This window comes from Lissotriton vulgaris, unplaced genomic scaffold (genome assembly GCF_964263255.1).
Source record: "Lissotriton vulgaris unplaced genomic scaffold, aLisVul1.2 SCAFFOLD_721, whole genome shotgun sequence".
In the NCBI taxonomy this organism is placed as follows: domain Eukaryota; kingdom Metazoa; phylum Chordata; class Amphibia; order Caudata; family Salamandridae; genus Lissotriton; species Lissotriton vulgaris.
The window spans coordinates 689719-707142 of NW_028246456.1; the positions used below are offsets into that span (position 1 = coordinate 689719).

The following is a 17424-nucleotide window of genomic DNA, read 5'->3' on the forward strand; positions in this document are numbered from 1 at the left end:
GGATCGCCCACTTTTAGCAAATATATAGTGTCCCTCAGAGTGGAGATAATACCAGGAATTATGCCCCTAATTATGCTGTACAGCGCTTGAGGTTTGAGACTGAAGAAATTGAAAGGTCCATTGGGGAAATGACTAAAAATAAGGCCCCCGGCTCGGATGGGGTACCTGCGGACCTGTTCAGAGCCGCCCCCAAATTATGGGCTAAAGTCCTAACAAACGTTTTTAATTCTTTAGGACAGGACAGTATCCCCTCTACATGGACCACATCAATTATCGTGCCAATTTTTAAGAAGGGGTCTAGACAGGACCCTACATGTTACAGGCCGATTTCATTGATCGACTCCTCTGTAAAAATCTTGGGTCGGGTCTTATTGCATAGATTAAATGATAGTCTAGCTGATAGAGGTGTCCTGTCAAAAACTCAGTATGTTTTAAAGCTAAACATAGTACTATAGATCAATGTTTGAATTTACATCTTTTAATCAACAAGTATACTGTGGCAAGGGAGGGGTCCATGTACATGGGGTTCATGGACCTCTCCTCTGCATTTGACTATGTAAATAGATCCAAACTCTGGAATATTCTGCTCGAATTGGGGGTAGATGCACCGCTAGTGCACTTCATAGCAGAACTGCATACAGACCTCACGGCCAAAATCAGAGTAAACTCAGATGGCAGATGCACTAAGCAATTCAGGTCAGACGGGGCGTCAGGCAGGGGTGCATTATGGCACCCTTGCTGTTTACACTTTATATAAATGCCTTAGAACAAACTCTAGGGGAGGTTCTCGCAGATAGTCCGCGTGTGGGGGAAATGGTTTTACCTGTTCTACTATACGCGGACGACGCGGTCCTTATATCACAAACCTGGGTAGGTCTACAAAAACTGTTAAATAGCTTTGGCTCCTTCATGCAGAACCTGGATTTAAAAATAAATGCCAAGAAATCCCAGGTCCTCATTATAGGAAGAAGTAAACCAAAAAACAAAGCAAAAACCTTCTTTTGTAATGGCGAAATGGTTTCTAGGGTACCTACATTTCCCTACCTGGGGGTGGTCTTTGATCAGAATGGCACCTGGCAGGCACAAAATCACAGCCGCTCGGTGGCATTCACAAGAACAGTCTCAGGGCTTATGGGGTTTAGTAAAAAATTGGGAGCTAAACTGATAAAGGCAATCTTAAAAGTATATGAATCTAAATGCCTGTCGCTTGCAACGTATGGGTGCGAAATTTGGGGTTATACTAGAGAAGAGAAACTCCAATTAGTGGGGAACCAGTTTCTACGAAGTATACTCTCAGTTCCCCAATCCACCCCTACTTTCTCAACCCACACAGAACTGGGACTTGGGTATATTTCTGATCGGATCAAAATCGCACACTTGATTTACTGGCTAAAAATATGGGTGAATGATGAGATCCCTCTAAATCACTCAATAATCAAGGACTGTCAGACACTGGATAACGCACATAAAATCCCCTGGTTGGCATATATAAGAACTGGATTCCAGAGAATAGGGCGCATTGGCTTATTTACATCCCCAGAAACTATAACTAAAAAAAATATTAGCTTAATGAAGAAAGCCCTTTTGGATCTTTTCTCCTTAGAGCGGGAAGGGATAGAGGTGGGAAAAATCAGGGTAAGAGAAAATTATGCACTGGTGACCTGCACAGGGCCGAAACCGTATCTGGTCACAGTAAATAAACCCTATCATCGGTTTCTTTTGACCAGATTCCGGCTCAACCTTATTCATTATACGCTGGGTGTATATCATAAATGGTGCTCCCCTGAACAAGCAGCCCCTTGCTCTTGCGACAATTTCTCACCTCAAAATACCCTACATTTCCTGATGTTCTGTGAACATTTTATTGAGTGTAGGAGGAAATATTTGTTGCCAATCCTCCAAGAGGCAGGATTTTTACAAGTTAGACCGGCATTAGTGTACCTAAAACAACTTGGTTCACCAAAAATAATGTTTCATGTTGCATGTTTTTTAATTGCAGCAAATCGAATAAGGAGGAGAAATGTCACACTTCCACCACTCTTAAATATATGTGACAAATAGTTGTCTTGATATGTATACTTTATTTTATATGTCATGAAATGAGTTTTAAGTTAAACATTGCTCTATTTCTATGACATTCTTAATCTTAATGAGTTTTATTGTAACTGACTGTACATTTTTAATTCAATTTCGCCGTAATAGTTTGTATATATGACTGTGCTATTTTGTCTTTATATGATATTAATTTATCGAGAATAAAGGAATTGACTGACTATCACAATGAGGGAAAAAAGGGAGCTCGAACAGAGACCGGATCTGCAATGCACGCTGAAAAGGAAAAAACTGACGTAGGCGCGCCGGGGTAGGACTTCTGTGACCTCGCCGACGTCATGCATGGGCGGAGTCGCATGATGCCGTCCCCCTGGAGCGCAGGGATGCTGTGGCAAAAAGTTTTCCGGATCCAGTCTCACGCCCGGGGATAATTCTACGTTAAGGAATCTGTGGCTAGTAGTCTCTATCAGATCTCAGACACAGGTAATTACTCGGGCAGCATCCCAGTCCATTGTTGTTGCACACCATGCCACCTCAGTACAGAAACAGCCATATGCAAATCAGTCTTGACCTTGCTCCAATGAGAACATCCAGCCCACACAGCCTCATCAAGAGCCTGGAGGAAACATAACCTCATAACTCCCTCCCTGATGGAACTTCACATGCTCTGCTTGCCATCTCGCCTCATCTTCAAAAACAGCTCCATCACGATTGGCACCCTAACTGCCTGGCTGACAAAACCACCACCTCTCAACGCTCTTGGGACACAAGCAGCCACGGTACCATCAGCCTCGTCTTTTCCAGGCATGCAACACAGATTTGCAGCTACATCTCTTAATTTATCAAGCCCTTGACCGACTAATGTGGTAAAGGGAAGACACTTATGTAAAGAAATCTAACTAACATCACATCTAAATGCCCTGCTACCACTCAATTCACTCATTGACTGAATTTTTGCTTTGGACCACGTGAAGTGGTTTACTGCTTTTGGCTTCAAATAGCACATATGTACAATAAACACACACATACTCCAATGTTGGGAGTGGGATGTACAGTGCTTTGCTATTTTTGGCTACAAATAACGCATACATACACACACTCCATTGTCGGGAATGGCAGCCTTTAGGTTCATTGTGAAACTTAGCAATGTCAAATAGAACCTGGTTAGGATGGTGGGGGACAATGAAAGGTCATTTAAGAGGCGAATGACTTCCACTGTGAAAACAACTGACACCTCTTTTGAAAAGTTTGGTGATGGAGTAGTAAGATAAGAGATTGCTGAGCGTAAGATCTATGATATAGGGCGTGTCAGTAAGCACCTAGGGATCTGGCACAGTATAATGTTATGTCTCCTATGAGAAAAAGAGCAGTAAGGTCTCTTCATTAGGCTGCTGAGTCTGACAGCAGCATTTTCAACTTCTTTCAACCAGTCCAGGTGAGGTTCGAATATGCAGAAAATACGCTAGCAGAAAATTCTATTTTGACACAGATATAGGTATCTAGGCCCTTGGAAACCTGTGCCAACTTCTCACGTGTGGGGGGCAATGACTTAAGGCAAACTTGGGTGTCATAAACCAGGTTAAAAAGGAAATAAATAAAATGATAACTTAATTATCATTTTATTTTTCCCCTTGCTTAGCTGGGTAAGGGCGGGGCTGCTCTGCTCACAGAGCAGGGAAGGGGATAAGTGGTTTGACCACTCCAAGTATGTAGGACGCTTTGGCCAGTGGTCTCGGCAGTCATGCGCACTTTGCATGTTCTCCACACAGGGTGCATTATCATACGGACCTCTCTATTTAAATTACCGTATGCTCCGGGGAGATGGTGGTCTCTGGGGCGGGGGTGGGAGGAGCCCCCCCCACACTTTTGTAAACCTTTGCAGTTGCAGTTCAAAGCCCTGAGAAGGTGGCTGTCCCTAGGGCTATGGGGGGTACAAGGCGGCCCCCGCATTTAAAGTTGAAAGCCCCGGGGAGGTGGTGGTCCCCTTGAGGCAGCATAAGGGGCAGGAGCCCCCTCCATGCATTTTATTTGAACACAGCCCCAGTGAGGTGGTGGTCCCCCGGGCTGCGGGAGCCCACCAATATGAAACATTGCCCCAGGGACCTGGCCCACCGAAAAAGTGCGGGAGACTACACATTTAAAAATAATAATAATTTTGGCCGGCCATTCATTTTTTTTACTGCTTTTTTGGACCCTTGGGGCCCTGTGGGACCCCCTGAGCAAGCATAGGGGTCAGGGTGTTTCTACCCTGCCCCTTCTTGTTTTTTTACCTTTCTTCTTCTGACTTGGTTAAGCCGAGTCACAAGATGGCTGCCAACATTTTTGGGTTTTTAGTTTTGCTAGCCAATCAGACTCAAGCTTGTAATCAGGAGGATAAGCGGATCCACCACGGTCACCAGATTTATAAATAAGAATTTCAGGAACTACTGAACACATTTGCACCATTTAAAAAAAAGTTGCTTTCTGAACAAAGAGCTATTGTTTTGCCAAATTTGGTGTAAATCCGTTCAGCAGTTCAGGCTAAAGCCTCTTCCTAAATTTCCTATGGAAATTAACATGAGAAAACAAGTTTTGGTATCCCCTTTTTTCTCAGCCCCTGCTTGACGAGTCACCCTGAAACTTAAATATATATACACAGCACGGCAAGGTCCCCCACCAAAGTATCCACGGCACAGAGGGATTCCACAGCACAGCAAGTCTCTTTAAATTATTTTTATTTTTTCTGTCGACGCGTTTCGGCGAATGCCTTCAACTGGACCACAACTGGACTATATATATATATATATATATATATATATATATATATATATATATATATATATATATATATATATATAAAAATATATATAAATAAAACCATGAATGAAGTAATGCAATTGTTCATTCAATATCACTGCTTTATTATGTCAGGTTATTTAACATGAGATATTCAAATTTGTTTAATCTATTTAAGCGCCACAAAGAAAGCAGTAATGAAAAATCAAAGATCAGATACAGACAACAAAATGAAATAGGTTATGCTGTGACATAGATATTATACAACCTGAGAGCATTAAGAAGGCCTTCCACACTGTTGGGAGGTTGGTCCTTAAGTACTTTGATGCACCCTTTCATCTGCAAACAAGTAACGAAAATGTAATTGTCAGTTACAAAGTATGCGGATAAAAAACACTCATAGCATTTATTTACAAATATAGGTTCAGGCTCTCTCCACTATGAAATGGCTATTTGTCTCCAGTTCTCAGTCATTCATAACGTTTAGCTGTCAACTGCAGGAATATGTTAAAACACTTTCTAAAACAATACAACTATCTTTAAAGGCCACTTACAAAATGAAAAGAAGCAGATGATCCTTCAATAATGCAGAAAAGAACACTAGTGCCTCAAAATAGTAGATTTGCCAGCCTTCTATAAAACGTGTTCCTCTGCAGCTTAGTCATTTTGATTACATGTCAGAAATATCTTCATGCCACTCATCCAAAAAATATTAGCGACAATGAGACGAACATTCATAAATGTGAAAATAATACTCCCAATAAAAACTATGTAATGGGTAAGCAGCATTCTTCTATGATAGTAATGGGTCCCCATATTCTAATCCTTTGATTAGTACAAGATAGTCACTGTACAGGTGACAGGTGTCATTTTTTTACTATTAAATATATTATTTACAAGAATAATTTCTTCTAGAAATACCAATATAAAACATCTTTCCAGGCTCATAAAAATAAAATTAACATTTTCTTGGATGTACATAATACTCAAATTCGTCAAAATATACAAAACAATACAAAACAATAAAAGTTCATCTTGTGTTCATAAAAATATCCAACATTATTTAAACTTTGCCTGGTCATTTATTTTTCGTTTCCTCGGCCAAGCACGTCCTTATGACCTTGATTTGTTTAATTGTTTCTAGTGCGCTCCTCTCTTACTATTCAAAAGAACAAACTACCGGCAGCGTTATCTACGATCAGCTGTCATGACTGCCGCCCCTCCCTTGGCCTCTGAGTTTGATTGCACATAAGCGCCTCTTTCCAACATGCAACGTGACATAAGTTATTCTGCCTATTGTCTTTACCTTAGAATCATGAATTCTACCCACCCCAACAACTGATATTTGGTAAGCACCCACTACTCACAATACGATATAATTAATTGTTTGTTTAGTTATGTATACCTTAAATGTTATTTTTACTTCGTCTCTGACCCATTACCAAGTGCAAATTTTTCCCTTCTTGTTTGAAACTATGGAGCATGACTCTTTGCTTTTTAACTTGGTCTTATTCAAGTTCACATGACCAACTTAGATGATGTATTGGTCTCAATAATTTTATGCTCTATTTTCAATTACTTGATAGTATGTCATTCATGTACTTCGTACATTCAGGCTCACATGTCAAACATAGATGATGTAATTATTTCAAATGTGATATTTTTCATCACCATTTCTAACACTTGTATGCTTCATTTTTATTTGCTCAATACTATGCTAATCATGTACTCCATGTTATTGAATCCCCCAAGTAACAGTTAAATAACAGTGGACTGATCTATAGCTAGTTCAGTGTGTCCACCTAATTTTGAAACCATATGCTTTAATATTTTTATTTTCTTCCTTTTTCCCGGTCTCCCTTTTTTTTTTTGCAACCAAGATCCCAACACATACAGCTTTATTTTACTTAAAAGTTGTTTCACTTTCATTTGACAGATGTATTATATTGTATTGCATTACAGGTCTCAGCTTTTTTGGTTTCCTAAATATCACTTAGGGACACAACTTTCAGCATCCAATTTTTTATGAACTTTCGGACAGTAAGTGGTTTTCTAGCTTTTTTATTCCTATGGCTTGCTGGGTTGGACTAAAAAATATGTGGTGAGAGAAAAGAAAATTGGATATGCAGAAGAAAAGAGAAAGCAGCAGCAAAGAAATGAGATGGGGAAAGAAAGCCTTGGGAATAGAGTATGATGAAGCACATGTAAAAGAGTTGGAAGAGAAGCGAACAAAAAGAGAAGGAGAGGAAAAGAACGAGGTAAATTATGGGTAGCAGAAGGAGACAGCATGATCTGTAGTGTGAAATATGGAGACATGGGAGACTTAAAACGAGTAAAGAAGGAAGTAAGACGCTGCAGTGCAGAGGGAGGGTGGGGGGGGAATGAAAGAGAAAAATGTAATGCAACATATTAAGCAAGGGGGTTGAAAGGCAAAAGGTGGAGTGAAGAGATACTTCTCAAAAGAGCGAAAAAAATGTAAGTCCAAACACTTCGTGCCTGCCAACCAATGCACTCACAGTGCTTTATGTTAGTGCACAAACATGTCCATTTGATACATCATTTCAAGTTTAAGATCAGGGACTATAGACCGGAGACTAGATATCGCCCAAAAAGTACTTCCTACCAGAGGCTGGACTGGGCACACAAATTTCACTCTTCGAATTGTTTATAGGGCAGGGCACAAGTCCTAAAAAAGAAGTGGGGGGGACTAACCTTTTTCTCGCTCTCTGTTTCGCTATTCTGCCCTGCTCTGCTCCCCACGTTCCTTTCCATGCTTATTCCTTATTATTTCCTTGTCTTTTCTTTGGATCTTTGTCCCCATGTTAAACGTCCTCACACTCTATTCATCTTCACGAACCCATCAGCCTTGAAAAAGCCCACGGCCTATAGGCTATAGGGGCAAAACACGTGTCGGCTGTCCTCTCTTTTCACAAATATAACAGGAAATAAAAATCACGCATGTAAAACTTTCAAAGAAAGTTTTAATTTTTCTTTTGGACTACTGTTGACAAATCGTGAGGGCACAATTCTCCATTTTCCTCTATACTTACAAAAACATCTTTCAGCCTTTCCTTTAACACGCCATGTTCCCCAGCAAAACTGTCACATAATTCACTTTACTTTTCTTTCTCGGACTGCAAAGCGAGAGGAGTTTGTAAATCCCATGTTACAAAAATAAACAGTCAGCAATTAGTCAAAAGACATAGCCTGACATTTGGCCTTTGTCTTTGATGCCCAGAAAATGACATAACTTAAAGGCATCTTTATTTATTGCTTCGACTTTTGCAAACCATTAAAACTCTGCTTGCGACGAGAGGCGCTAATCCAGGATCTGGGATCCACACAGAAAACTCTTTTCTTTTCTCAGACACCCAATTAAAAGTGCAACTAATGTTTTGATGCAAGATATGCTCGGTCACCAGCTTTTGAACGATAGCTTACCCCTTCACGGACGACTATCTTTAACGTGTTGTGCCTTTAACTAGACATGATTGATCGTGAGAAATCATTTGATGAAGACATTATGGCCTGCAAAATCAAATCGGAACGTTTTTCATTGCCGTTGCATAAATTGAAGCTATAAAGAAACCTTAAAGATTCTAGAGTTAACTCGAGCCTTATTGCCTGAAACTTCAAACTCTGAGGTAGACCCAGGAGAGTCTTCAGACACAGGTTTTCCTGCGATTCCCAGTTAGCACGTAGGTCTAATGCAACAAGCTCAGCGCCCATATAGTGCTTGAGGGATTATTTTACCTGCTACTGCCTTGATTCGAGGATCTACAGATGGGCCTCCATTCCGCATTTACAGCCCTTAAAAGCAAGGTTTTTAACATTTGGCATGTGACTATTTAATTTAAATTCCAGAAAAAAGAAAGCCCTAAACTTTTATAGTCACGGACATTCTTTAGAGGAATTTTATTTAAAAATTAAATGTGTTTTGGAGGCCAAAATTTGAGATTTCGCATCTTGAATGCTGAGGGTAGAAAAAAAAAGCGAGTGTTTTATGTTCCTTCCTTTTGTTTTGCCCCAGTCAGTGGTTGGAGATTAATCTACCAGTACATGCTGTGTTTGTGTTATTTTTTGTGTATTCTTTGGTTTCCTTTTTGGGTTTGAATTTGGCAGTCGCTATTGGCCATAATGTTGGGCTAGTCTGCCCTGCTACTTTGTTCCTTTCCAAACAGTGTCCATCATTGATTTTAAGGTCTCGCCTGAACCAGCGCATGCGTTGAGCTGGCGAGACATTTAGAGAGTGGGCTTTAGAAATCCCACCACAAGCTATTGCTTGTGGCCTAAAACTGGCACGCACACAGCCACCATCTGGGTTTCCTCGCGGCGCCCTTTTCTTTTGCGTGCTCTCTGCCTCTCCCCCACCACAGAGCGCGTCCCCGCGATCACTTTCGCTTTTGCGGCCGCGTTACTTTTACGGCCGTGCGGCCAATGCTTGTTGGATTTAGAAACATGGTCACCTCAAACTGTGGTGTTGTTTCCTGTCCACCTGTGGTGTATTTAGTTGAGCACATGTGAAGTATTTGCAGTTTCTCATGTCACGTGGGTGGCTGTAAACTATGGTGAAGTGAGTTTTCTTGGTTGGTCATGCATCTGTGATACGATTGATGTGTACCAGCATGGGATTAATTGTACACCTTATGTGTGCTTTAATCCGTGGTGTGAACTGTGCCCCCTGTTCTTGAACCTGCTGTGCAGCAATGGTGAGGTTGATTATGCACCTGGCATAAGCTTGCCTGTGCACTACCAGTAAAGGTTATGTGTTCCTGTGGTTTACTATACAGGTAGCATAAGGTTTTTCTTGTACATGTGGGGAGAGTGATTGTGGTTGGTTGTCTGCTTGCGATGGAGGTTACGCACCCACCCGTTCAGTGGTTCGCTGTGCACTGGGTGTGGTTATCAGTCCACCTAAAGTGCGGATGATTGCTCGTGATATGATGGGCTCTGCATCGGTCATGTGGGTTGCTGTGCATCTGTGGCGCTCTTAACTTTCGTCTGTGTCCCTGTGCTCGTGTGAGATGGTCACATCTCATGTGGACCGCAAGGGGCTGAAAAGCTTCAAAATCTCACGCGTGAGCCTTGGCTGAGGACTGACTCCATTATCATACCTGCAGTAGGTTTGTTGCAGATCACCGATCCCCACGTGATCGTGCTCATAGCTGCCTTCATAGTAAGGCCTGACAACGGCAGAATATTTGGTATTGCTGGAAATACTGAAGCTGGTTAGGTTCGTTTTGGATCAACCGTGCAATTGCTGCTGTAAGCATTCGAAGTTCTCTGTACATTCGCACACCCTGAAATTAACTACATTACGATGGTTACTTCAAAAGCAGAACAATGGCAATTACATATCTCCAAATATTAGAGGACATGATCATTTACTATTTTAACTCAAGGGTCTGGAATGGATACTTGGAGAACGTCTATTTCTGGTCTTGTAACCTAAGTCTAGAAGGTGGGGTTAAAAATACGGGCATGTTGCTGTGCATGCGTAAAGCGTGCCAACTTCTGAAGTGGTAGGACATTGGCGTGTATGCACTTCTACTAAAGAGACGCCCTATGCTACGTCAGAAAAGGTACGGCGGGAGAGACTGGTGGAACTTCACACCCCATCACTTAAACAAGACCGTCTTAATTCTTAGGATAGGCGGACTAAGTTTACCAGAAGGCACTGGGACATAACAGTACAGATGGGTTGAATATCAATCTCTCTTTTCCTACGACATTTGCGCTTTCAGTTGTTGGACAACTGTGTACTGCGTTGTGAGAGTTACTTGTCCTCAGGGCCCGTTGTGAAGGCATATAGTGTAGGAATGTTGTGTGCCTCCTCCGCCCTCTGTGCTTAGTCATGCTTGTTGCTCTCTTTCACAGCCCTCTGTCTTCAGGGATGGGGAGGTTCTCAGAGTTGTTTGTCACACCTCTGTACACCCCAGCAGCACAACCAGTCAGAATCACATTAAGGGAAATCGAAAGCACGAAAACAATACTCTCAGGAACCTAAAACTAACGTCGTCGTCACACAGCGCAACAGAAGGAAAATAGTTCAAATGTTGAGTTGATCATTATTTTTTGAGGTTATTTTGTACAACGCATATGTCTCCTTGATGTTGCATTTGCTGTGTCTCTGCTTAATTCCCCAACGTTCCATTATTTCGTAGGACACTTTGCTCACCTGGAGACATGTTCTTCTCCTGGCTACACTTTCGAACTGGCCTATAGGGAAATCAGGCAGTTCCTGATGACTTGTCTGACAGGTCTGTGTATTGGATGTTTTTTAGGTCGAGCATGGGCAGCGCATGTGCTGCTCTACGAGGCATGCTGTATTGAGGTAGGGACTTAAACTACACCCACTCTCGCCCATATTTTTCATTGGCTTGTGTCATTGTGCTCTGTATTTTTTTTTTATAACTGTTTTTATTAAAGCAATAAGAAACTTGGCAATACATACAGTAGCATATACGTCGGATGTGTTCTCAAAACTCAGTTAAATCAAGTCACATATTTTAGAGCAATTCTTTGTTAAATACATTTCAACATCATTCCCTCTCTAGTTCCCAGCCTCGCTTCAGCCCTAATATTGATCCTTACCCTTCCTCTTCCTCCTCGTCTGAACTATCTACCTCAGACTCTGGCAATGGGTCACATATGTCCCCTCAGAAAGTATTCCACGTCGTCCAGATTTTATTTCACTTTCTTGGGCAGCCCCTGGTTGCATACACTGTGCGTTTAGTGATCATCGTTAAGTCCATATTCCTGCACCATGCTGACAATTTCGGAACCTCCGCTGCTCCCCATTTCTGCGCAATGTCTCGTTTGGCAATTAAAAGACCCCGTGTAACCCAGATTTGCATGTAACGCGAGAGGTCGTTGGGCTCCCATACATTTAGTAAACACCTTCTCGGGTCTGGTAAGAGTGATACTTTTGTTGTCTGCGATATGGTGCGCAGTACCTGTCGCCAGTAGCTTGCCAAAACTGGACAATCCCATAAGGTGTGTAAAAAGGTGCCTTCCTCCCCACATCCCCTGAGGCAGTATGGGTGGGTTGCTCTCTGTAGTTTGTGTAGGGTGGTTCTAGTATAGTATATGCGGTGCAATATTTTAAGCTGCACTAGCCTGAGCCTGCTAGACATTCCCACTCTTTAGGTGATGCTAGGGCTTCCTGCCATTCCTGATCGTCTAATTCTCCCACTTCTGTTGCCAATTTGACTCTTAGTGGGGTTGTGGGGTCTGCTAGGTTATTGAGTAGTTTCAGATAGATGAGGTGGCCCTCGTTTCCATATAGTCTGAGCAGCCGGTCTTCCAGCGGGGAGGCATCTGGAATCTCCGAGTCTAGTGGTATCGCCTTCAGTAAGGTGTGTCGTATTTGCATGTATCTGAATTTCTCTTTCAAGCCCAGTTTGTATTGTTGTTGTAGTTGCTCAAAGGGTATCGCTGTTCCTTTATCCCACAGGTTTCCCACTGTGGAGATGCCTATGTTGTCCCATTGTGTGAACCCCTTACTTCGTCGCAGGTGCCCTAACACCTTGATGTCCCATAGTGGGGTCAGTTTGGTTATCACTCCTTTCCATCCCAGCCGAGTCTGTGCCGCATGCCAAATCTGGGCAGTGTGTTTAGTAGGGCCAATCAATTTCGAGACTGATCCTTTGTTATATAGCACTGCTAGCATATTATTTGTTCCCAGCTGTGCCCTGTCCGCCCTGTATGTTGGGTCGTCTTGGGGTATGTGGATCCAGTGGTTTATTACTTTAAGTTGCGCCGCCCAATAGTACAATTGGAGGTTCGGCAGTGCAATCCCCCCATCTAACCAGCTTTTGTATAGTTTCGCTTGAGCTATACGAGCTGGGCGGTTACCCCAAAGAAGGATCGACACTTGTGCCGCTACTTGTTGAAAATAGCGGGATGCTATCGGGTCGGGCGTATTTTCTAGGACGTAGAGGAATCTAGGGAGTGCTTTCATTTTGTACAATGCTGCTCTCCCGAGTAGTGTAAGGGGCAGTGATGCCCAGTGTGCCACATCGCGTCTCAGGCTTTCCAGTGGTGGTGTCAAATTTTTGGCAAAGAAGTCGGCTGAAGTTCTAGTGATGTGTATTCCTAAATATTTGAAGGAGTTTTCTGCAATCAATAATGGGCAGTCCGAGGGAAGTGTCGGTGTTGGCCCCTTTAGAATGAAAATGACCGATTTAGTCCAATTGAGTGTGTATCCCGAGAGCCTCCCATGGGTATTACAAATATTAAGAAGTTCAGGTATGCCGCTCTCCGGCTCTGTCAGATACACTAGCATGTCATCCGCGTAAAGTGAAAGGCGGTCTTCCCATCCCTCCCTCCAGCTGATTCACTTCAGCAGAGGGGTCGCTCTAATCAGTGTTTCCAGGGGCTCCAGTACTAGTGCAAATAATAGTGGGGACAAGGGGCATCCCTGGCGTGTTCCCCGCGCCAGCGGTATCTCTTCTGATAAGTGGCAATTAGCAGTAACCCGGGCCACGGGTTTGGAGCATAGGAGTCTTATCCATGCACAGAATTTAGGGCCAAAACCCACATGCTTTAATACTCCAAATAGATATTTCCATTCTACCATGTCGAATGCCATCCAATGATAATATCACTGTTGGGCCCGTTAGGAATGGGGCTCTCGCCAGCGCCCCCTGTACTCACCTCAAATTAAGTGCTGTGTTCCTGTGGGGTAGAAAACCAGACTTATCCGGGTGTATTAACTGCGGTAGATGGATCATCAATCTGTTCGCCAATAGTTTTGCTAAAATTTTGGCTTCTGCGTTTAATAAAGATATCGGGCGGTATGACGTACACTCCGCCAGTGGTTTCCCAGGTTTTGGGATCGCCACTATCGTCGCGATACGCTGGTCCAACGGGAGTTCAGCCTTCCCCAAACTTTCATTATATTTCGCTAATAGGGGTGAGCCTAATGTTTCTGCCATTTGCTTAACCCATTCTATGGGTATCCTGTTGGGTCCTAGCGCCATTCCCGATTTCACCGCATTAATTGCAGTTTGTAATTCTTCAAGAGTTAGTTTCCCTTCCAGCTCTAATGCCGTCTCCGGTGTCAGAGTCGGCATCTCGATGTGCTCCAGGGAGTCCTGTATCTCTGTTTCCGTCAATACTGTAGTTGGAGTGTATACCTCTCCGAAATGGTCTGCTAGTAGGTGCACTATTTCCTCTGGGTGTGAGTAAATCGAACCCTCCCATGATCGTAATCCCTTTGTGCCTTCTCCTTTCTTGTCTAGCCATGCCAACATTTTACCAGCCTTGTCTCCTATAGTATAGATTTTATGTTTAGTCATTGTAAATTTGGCCATGGTCCGCTTTTCGAGACAATCCTTAAATTGCCGTTGGCGGAGTTTCAGGATATGTGCTGCGTCTGGAGTTGGATCTAATGTGTAAGCTTTATCCGCTTCTGAAAGGGCCAGTTCTAACTCTGTTAGTTCCCTCTGTTATAACCGCTTGTGCCCAGTGATGGATGCAATGGCCTGTCCCCTACACACCGTTTTGTAAGCTTCCCATACTGTTATGGCGGAGTCTACCAACGTCGTGCTTTCCTCAAAATAATTTTTGGTTGCTGTACAGAGTTCTTTTTTGATGGCTGGCACCTTGAGGTAACCTGGATAGATGGGGTACAGGCGCCAGCGCGCTTTTTCTTGACTTGAGAGTCAGCATGATCGGGGAGTGATCTGAAATGCCTCTTGGTCGTATGTCTATCTCCTCAACATTTTGGAGGCTGGTGCCCAATAGCAGAAAATAATCTATCCGGGAGAGACTGTTATGTCCCATGGAGTGATATGTGTATTGACAAGTAGTAGGATATGTGTGCCTCCAGATATCTATGAGACCCATTGCTTCTATGAACCCTTGGAATCGCGAAGGCCCAGGCGTTTGCAATCGAGCAGGGTATCTATCTAAAGCTGCATCTATTGTGGTGTTAAAATCCCCTCCTATGAGATGGAGTGACAATGGAAGTGAATTTGTGGGCCAGATTATGTTCTGGTCTTGGTATTAGACAGAAATTCCATGCAGCAAACCATCCACAGTCAGCGGGTTTGGTTGAGTGTTACAATGGTACACTCAAGCTTAAGCTGGCCAAGATTCAAGCCAGTACGGGTCTTGCTTGGCCTGATGCCTTGCCCCTAGCGCTTTTGTCAACCAGAACTACTGTGCACTCTCGTATGGGACTTGGCCCATATGAAGTGGTATTTGGACGCCCAGCTAATGTTTGGGGCATCCCCCGCCCCAAAATATATTCAGACATACCATATCCTTTGTTAATTGACTATTTGCATGACTTGATTACTAAATTAAGTGTTATTCGCCAACAGGTACAAAGTGCTTTGCCGGAGGCATCCACAGACCCAGGGTACACCATCTTGCCCGGTGACTGAGTCTGTATAAAGAATTTTCAACAGACTAAGAATTTGGAGCCTCGCTGGTCTGCCCCTACACAAGTTTTGCTTGTTACCCGCACAGCTGTGAAAGTGGTTGGCAAGCGTAACTGAGTGCATGGAGTGCACTGTAAAAAGGTGCCACTGCCATTACCCTTCGACCAGTGGATTCGTAGTGGTGTAAGGGAATAGGACACTGCAGCGGTTCCTTGTTTTGTTCCTTTTAGTGATGCTCAAATGTATGGGACTCAGTCTGAAAAAGCAGATGATGATATTCTTCAAGCCGCTGTGCCTGTGCATCGTCGAATAGACACTACCGATCCAGAAACTTTATTCAGAGACCAGCCCGTGCCGAGCAAAACACGCTACAACTTAAGACCGAGAGCTAACAAAGAGAACTGAACATTTTGAATACTCTTTATTACTTAAAGACATTCCTTTTTTGGGTCCTTTTTGCTTCCTTGTTTTTTAGTATGATATTAGTATTAGATGTGCCATCTGTCTCCGTCGCAGGGTCACGGTAGGAGACTCAGACTGTAACCTGATTTTTTTCTTTTAGTAAGTGGCTAGTGCCTCAGGATATACAGAAGTGAGTAGCTGAGTGATTAAGGAAGATTGCCGGAATCAACATTTTTTTTAGATAAAGACGGATGGTACAACGATCGTAGGTAGGGAAAATAGGAAGCAGGAAATGAGATCGAAGTATTGTAAATTATTGCTTAGTCGATTTGGCGTAACTTTGTGTGTTCTTATGTTTTTGTGTATTTTATTAGCCTGCACAGGTTGGATCATACATGTTTTGCAATCAAGAAATGTTGCTAATTCTACAACCTCTTTGCCTTCTCGTCTTTCTGTCTTTTCACACAAAATGCATACTCTACCCCCTCATGAACAGATAAGGAGAGCCGAATATATGAATAATACGATTATTCAGTTGTGACCTCTTTTTAATGCATCTTAATAATGAGTTTTCTTTCCTTTTATGCAAACATTTATAGTATGTATATCAATAAGGTTTTGATTTTTTGGTAAATTATGTATTGATAATTGTGTGAAATGTATTTGTGCCTATGTCTTTTTATGATATTAATTTATCGAAAATAAAGTATTTTGACTGACTGACAGTTGTGCACCAACATCAGTTGGCTATTAATAGGACTGATTGTTGGGTGTGCGGACTCATGCCGCACAATACACAAAAGGGAATGCCATATCTGGTTCTTCCTTTCTCATACAAAGGTTCAGCCTGGGCCTATTTGACAATGTTTTCAGCCGCATACCACAACAGACTTAGAAGCCCTGTAAGAACTTCTGGGAATGGATTAGATTTCAGTCACAGCTCTTTGATTAAAGGTATAGTGGTAATGGCTAAGATTATAGAGAAAAATAAAATTCCATTAGATGAAGAGAGCTTATGACGGATGGAATGTTACCCACTATGTCTCTATCCTTGGTGACAAAACTAAGAAGGGTGAGTCTTCTCCAGTATGGACTGTACCCCATCAAGGTAATTTTTGTCTCCAAGTCAACAGCAAGAAAGCTGACATCAAGCAGAAATGTTTATACACTTACTTTTTCTCGTCTTCCGATTTCCCTCCGTTAGTTCCGTCTCAAGGAACATATTTTGTATGTAACGACCGAGCGTATACTTGGCTCCCTTCCAACTTTTATGGAACTTGTTACATAGCTTTTCTCCTTCCCCCTACATACACGGCTCCGTCAGACCACCACAGAGTTAGGCATAGCAGAGGTGTATTTGATGCCAAAGACACTGCAGAACAAGAGGGAGGAGATTTCCTTAAAGGATTCCTTCCCTTTTGGGACCCGATGATCAACAGCAGACACATAAGGCAACTGGTACGAGTGGTTGAGACCACTATTAATGTTACTGCAGGTGCGATAGGTAACATTACAGCAGAGCTTCAGGCTGACCTGTAGTGTAGTTCCTATTTTCCCTGTAGGCCCTGCGCATTGGAATAACAAACAGCAGTCTAGAGGTAGGACTGCGGTCTTCTAGGTCTCTACTGACTGTTGGACTTAATTTAGGTTTGCGCCAGCTAGCTCAGAGGTCACTGGAAACTTTCTTGCTTGAATAGGAAGTGATCAGCTTCCCTGGCTCAGACAAGAAGGTATTCAGCTTCCGACAACCGCATAAACATGACAACTTTGCTCCTCAGAATAAGAGTCAATCTCTAGAGTCGTG

At 42.8% G+C, this 17424-nt stretch overlaps 1 protein-coding gene across 5 annotated transcripts in view; it reads right to left on the minus strand.

Moving 5' to 3' along the window:
• The window catches only part of CYRIB (CYFIP related Rac1 interactor B), a 259856-nt gene that overhangs the window by 20135 nt on the left and 222297 nt on the right, over positions 1–17424 (minus strand). For all 5 annotated transcript variants that reach the window (XM_086949380.1, XM_086949382.1, XM_086949381.1 and 2 more), the window contains one exon: positions 5096–5166. In XM_086949380.1, coding sequence (XP_086805506.1) covers positions 5096–5166 — 71 coding nt within the window. The remainder of the gene's footprint in view (positions 1–5095; positions 5167–17424) is intronic.